This window comes from Atta cephalotes, assembly GCF_000143395.1.
Source record: "Atta cephalotes unplaced genomic scaffold scaffold00034, whole genome shotgun sequence".
Lineage (NCBI taxonomy): Eukaryota > Metazoa > Arthropoda > Insecta > Hymenoptera > Formicidae > Atta > Atta cephalotes.
The window spans coordinates 3,349,197-3,355,231 of NW_012130098.1; the positions used below are offsets into that span (position 1 = coordinate 3,349,197).

Genomic DNA, 6,035 nt, shown 5'->3' on the forward strand with positions numbered 1-6,035 from the left:
TGGATTTCTTTTTACTATAGCTAATATATATAGAGTTGTCCATCAGCAAGACAAAAAATATATTTTATATATAAAATATATTTATATATATTTTATATATTTTATATATATTTTATATATTTTATATATAATATTTTTACATTAAGTTAAGAAATATATGAGGTGATGAAAGTTGTTGCATTCCAATAATCTAGTTTGTGTATTACAATTAGTATTACATTCCTAATTATTAGCTTGCAAAATTTGTAAATAGATCTAACAGAACGATTATGTGATTAGCGATTCGCTGCATAGAGCATAAGGAACAAAATTGTCGCGTATGTAAAACGGCGGAATGTCAGTGATTAATCGGATCCTTTGATACGCGAATACACGTACGGCAATAAGCATCATGGGACGCCACCCTAATGTTATTGGCACAAGAGCGTGTTAGCTGTTTCTCCTGGAAAAAATTTTTGAAAAATAAATATATGATCTTGAATTATATACGCTTTAATGCGTATATAATTTACCTAATATGTCGCCCTGTTCCATGTTGATTTGGCAATATCAAGGCATACTTTCCAGAGAGATTTTCTCTCAAAATCTTAGAAAGTGATTTCCAGATCAAATACGATAATTGTTTCAAAGTGAAAACATTTCCCTCATATTGATCTTCATAATAGACTACACACATTTTCGATCAGGTTAACATCAGATTTTGAAGTCAATATTAATCGTATTGTATATTTTTCGACTGTAAACATTTTTCCACATGTAATTGCTTCAAAAATGATTTGAGTTTTATTTACTCGACGTAAGTTGGATTTTTCTCAAAAATCTTAACTTGATTACTTTATTATCTCTTTCTAACGTAATGCGCTACCGACTTCTTTCAGGCAGATCGTCAACACTTTTTGTTTGTTTTTCATTCACTTCACGAATTGCCAAAGAGATTGTATATATAGACTAAGCAAGGCATAAGGATTTTCACTGTAAGTGAAAATGTTAGACAGTAGAAAAGGAAAGGATACGGGATGGCCAGAGAGAATCAAGGGAGAATGGAATGGATAGTGATTTTCTTCTCTGATTGGTTCCCAAATGTGCATGTGTGTGTATGTACATATATGTCATACACACAATACTGCGGTACAATAGTTTCATCACGCTCCTACCATATCTCCTATTCACTTTAACGGTGAGCTATTATATAAATAGCGGCTTCCGGCTGAATCCGCTCCACTCTTCCTTGATTCTCTCTAGGGATGGCCATCTTTATCTTTGTTTAAATTGCGCCGCGCATAAAATTTTGAAAGCTGAATGGGATAATATCGATATATTGTTCTTCTGAAATCTCCCCACTTAACACTGAAAATCAACAGTGCATGCGCGATTAAACAAAAACTGCGGTCGATTTGGATGCTTTCAGCGCTTTTTAGTACTTTATTCTTATTTTACATATTTGATGAACGATAAAGTTAAAATAATTATTACAACTTAAAGCACGTAAGCATCTAAATCGATCGCAGCTAAGGATGCTAATGACGATCTCGTTTTCTGTTTCTTTCTATTCACTCACGCATTCTTAGCTGGCTCTCCTATATATAGTTGTATATTTATATATACAACTTCTTTGTGAATTGCTGAGACTATTATACGTTCGCAATTGACACGTGATCACATGATGTAAGCTTCATTCTATCTTCTTTCTTATTAATGTAGTCTTTTTAATGAGTAATGATAAAGATAGAATAAAGCTTACAGCACGTGAGGGTCAAATCCGAACGCTGCCTTTTTCATGTAACAAGCAAAAGCTGCATACGACAATTTTGATCTTTTTAGGCGACTACACGAAAATACTGCTTTGAAATAACTAGTGTATACGCTATACTCATTTTATTTTTAATATTATATCTGTCATAGTAAATCATTTATATGATACGATTATAACTGTCATAGTAAATCAAACTTCAAAATATTAAGATGTATTGCCAACATTAACATTCATAAATTTTACAATTAACATGAATAGAATTATGAATAGAATTATGAATAATACGCTCTTGTGCCACTGATAATATTTGTTAATCAGTGATAAACTATAAGTTACATTGATGTTACTTAATTCAGTTGGTGTCGACTGGAATAATATAATACTTTAAAAAATAAAAATTATTTCTCACGTCCTTGAGCAACTTATATATAATGAAAAAATTAATTCGACATGTGATATAATTATTAATGATCATTAGCATCTACGTACATACTCACATGCATGGATATTGTTATAACACATCTGATTTTTCTATTATTTTTTTTCTAATTATTTTAAAAATTACACATCTATCTTTACATATTAAATCGCAAAATTCATGCATTCTATTTTAAAAGCATGTGATATACATGTAGCCAATGTAAAAATATTAATAAATAATGATGTTTAAAGTAATAATATTAAGAATACATAATATAAATCGTTTTTTCTTTTTATAATATTCGTTTAATATTCGTTAAAGAACTCTTTGCTAAAATCGAGATTGAAAATGCTTAAATGAATTGTGCATCGAGCAATAACAATAAGCTGATTTTGTTGTTATTCAACTCTTATTTCGTAAATATTTAATCTTCTTTATAAATTTTAATTGTAAATCAATTTCGATATCTTATATTATATTCGATGTTTTAATATCGCATAAGTAAAATATGCAATGTGTAATCTATGCATCACACTACTTATTACTAATAGAAACTAGGAACTAATAGAAATTATCTTGCGAATGATGCAACATAGATATTAAACACTTATAAATAGTAAACACATACACGTACTTTACTTTGAAATGACATTTCAAAGTTATACATCATTTACTTTGAAATATTAGATGGTTATATGTCATTTAACTTCCATTTTATATAATTCGCATTATTTTTTGTTTATTATAATACTCTTCAATTAAATTTGAATAAATAAATCGCATATTATGCAATAGAGGCATCTATTCATCAGGCATGATTTGCACTTCTCGGCCGATTTTTGACTTTGCTCCGCCTTTTGCTACTCTTCTCATCTCTTCGGCCCGCGTGCAGTTCTAATGTCACTCGACGCTTAGGAACGTATAATACTCGTAGGTATGAATCCACCCACTTTGGGCGTTTACGCTGTAAATTTCATTCTATCTTTCTTTTTTCGTTTATTATATAACTTAGATAGAATGAAGCAACATGTAAGCGCTCGATGTTGTATGCGTGAGAGGAGTACCTATTTAGTGGAAAATGGAGCCGAGTCGAAAATCGGCTGAGAAGTGCAAATCTATTGCATAATATGCGATTTATTTATTCAAATTTAATTGAAGAGTATTATAATAAATAAAAAATAATGCGAATTATATAAAATGGAAGATCGAGAAGCGCAAATATCGTGCCGGGCCCTGCAACAGATTATTAAAATATGTAATGTAAACTTTTACTACTTTCTTTACTACTTTCTTCAGACCTGATTTTATTATGTTAAAAAATTTTTTTAATTTAATTTATGCGCACTTCAATAAGTAATTTATACTAAACAATTTTTTTCAAAATTTTGTCTATTTCTCCAAAATATACATTATCATCTACTATATACATGCACCGACAGGAATGGTGTCCCCTAGCGTTCGGCGCCCAGCATTACATTATATCATATTTTTTTTATTTATTTTATTATATGTTCTTATATTAACTGTAAATTTAATTTTGCAATCTTGCGATAGAAAATATTAATTTCATTTGAACACTGCAAATTTATAAATGCATGCAAAGCTATTACAACTTAAAATTACACGTAATGTTGTAATATTATGTACACAAATTTTTTACAATATTAACAATTTTTATGCATATATATAATTACAACATTTTATGCATAATAAAAGTATTATTATGAATATTGGCGAACGAGAGGAGTATCTCGTACTAGTAATAAAGTATGAGACAGCGAAAGAGCACTGGAAGCCGGATCCAATTACGCTTTCTCTTTCAATCGTGCGCCTTGCGCTAAGGACAGAATATCGAAGCGCCCCCCTCCCCCCCACTACTTTCTCCCTTCGCGCTCCTCGCCTTCTCCGCGTTTCCAGTAATATGTACGTGTGCGCTTCGGTTTCGATATAAGTATGTAGCGCCGAACGCCAGGATACCATTCCTGCCAGCGCGTGTACATTAGATCTTAGAAAATGTCGACATAATTAAATAATTTCAACAAATAACGTCTTCAAATTTGATGTATAGCACAATATATGCAGGGTTTGAAGGAATTAAGAAGAAATAAAAAATATTTTTATGTGAAATTATTAAGACCTTCAAAAAAGAATAATTTTATTTTTCTCCTCACCGTACTAGTTAATCGTTTATAATCATTCTTTTTGTGCTTTCAGACTAACTTAAAGTTAAATAGATGTCTAATACAAGGACTCGACCTTGAACATACTGTTCCATAAAAAAAAAGGGAACATTCTTTCACTTACTCATTATGTCGAACTGAGGCAGCCACTGTCTGGCCATAACGTTGTCCAGCTTGCGCGGTAGTTCATCAGTCTCCCACTTCCAAATCACTTTCCGCGGTATAGAACCAATCACCTTTAATATAGCATTCAACTTTTCCTGTGGTATCGATGACATCTTGATCATAGAGCCTAAATTGAAATACAGCACTCCCTCATGGGCGCTGTCAAGAAATTCAGCTACGTCCTTCGGTAGCGGATTGACTTTGGACGGAATGTGAAGTCCACCAATTTCTATCACATTCGGCAGCTGAGGCCTACTGCCATGAATACTACTATGAGTATTCACCAATAACGCTTGCGATTGCAGGGCGATTTCTTTCAACTTGGGAAGATCCGGACCGAAGACTTCATTGGCGACAATTTGATCGACAGATCGGAAATAATATTCATAAATCGCTTTAGACAATAACAGCCATAATGCATTTTTTATTCGACTGAAAAAATCTAGAGGTTTAGTTAATCCAAGTATTATAATCGGGATGTAACTAGGATTATCAGTATTAGCCATGTCATTGTTAGTCCATGGCATGATTTGATGTGATGATAAGGCCATATATGGCGCCTTAAAGCGATGAATAAAACCCAAAAAACAATCGGTGTTGAAATTTTCTGTGAGAATTAAATCAAATTTTTCGTCGGATTGAAGAAACTTTTTGACATTCGAATTTCGCAAACCGGTATTGCACGCGTAATCTGCCATAATCCTCAACATGTAGAGATCCAGCATGGGACGAAACCATCCGTGGTTGATCTGTTGAAGATCTACAACATTTACAAAGATGCTGTCTTTGGAAATCACCAGACTGACATCTTTATAATTGGGCAGTGGCTCTTTCACCTTGGCATTATCAGTCCTAGGAAAATACGAGATCACAGTGAGCTCGTGACCTCTTCGAGCTAATTCCTCCAGAAGCGGTTTGAACACGTCAAAATGACTCTTGCCAGGATGACCGAAGACACCAAGTATTTTAAGTTTTGTTTTCATTATATTCACAAAAGTCTGATTGACAGCCAAACAACAAGTAGAAAATATCACGATTAAAGAGAAAACAATGGATGAATGTGTCTTCCGCATATCACAAATATGTTGAAATAAATTAATTCAAGATAAGTAGATACAAGTCGATAATTTCACCAAACAATCGATTTTTTTCGTAGGTCCTCGTCGATAACGGGCGAACTGAAAATCAGTCAATTAGCCTGTCCATCTATTCCTTTAACAGACAGCTAACTGTTTGAGTGATTATCCAACGATTGTCAGCATATATGTATGTGCGTATTAATAAAATACGGGGGTAGGGATATCCATGATATAAAGACAAAAGTATGCCTATGCGCAAGATGTAATCACGTGACAATCGAATGACCAATGAGAATTGTTATCAAGTTACATTATCGTTTCGTGGTAAATTTGAATGTATTATTTATTAGTACAACGTTCCTTGTAATACACTTTAAAAAATACAAAAGATAAGATTAAACACAAAATAAATATTAAAAAGCAATATTATAAATAGT

The 6,035-nt window shown here is 32.3% G+C and overlaps 1 protein-coding gene across 1 annotated transcript in view; it reads right to left on the reverse strand.

Annotated features, from left to right (window-relative positions):
- LOC105621545 (UDP-glucuronosyltransferase 2A3-like) overlaps positions 1-5,592 on the reverse strand; it is a 12,222-nt gene extending 6,630 nt beyond the window's left edge. The window contains exon 1 of the mRNA XM_012203018.1: positions 4,479-5,592. Within this exon, the coding sequence (XP_012058408.1) occupies positions 4,479-5,592 (1,114 nt within the window). The remainder of the gene's footprint in view (positions 1-4,478) is intronic.
- Positions 5,593-6,035: the final 443 nt, after the last annotated feature.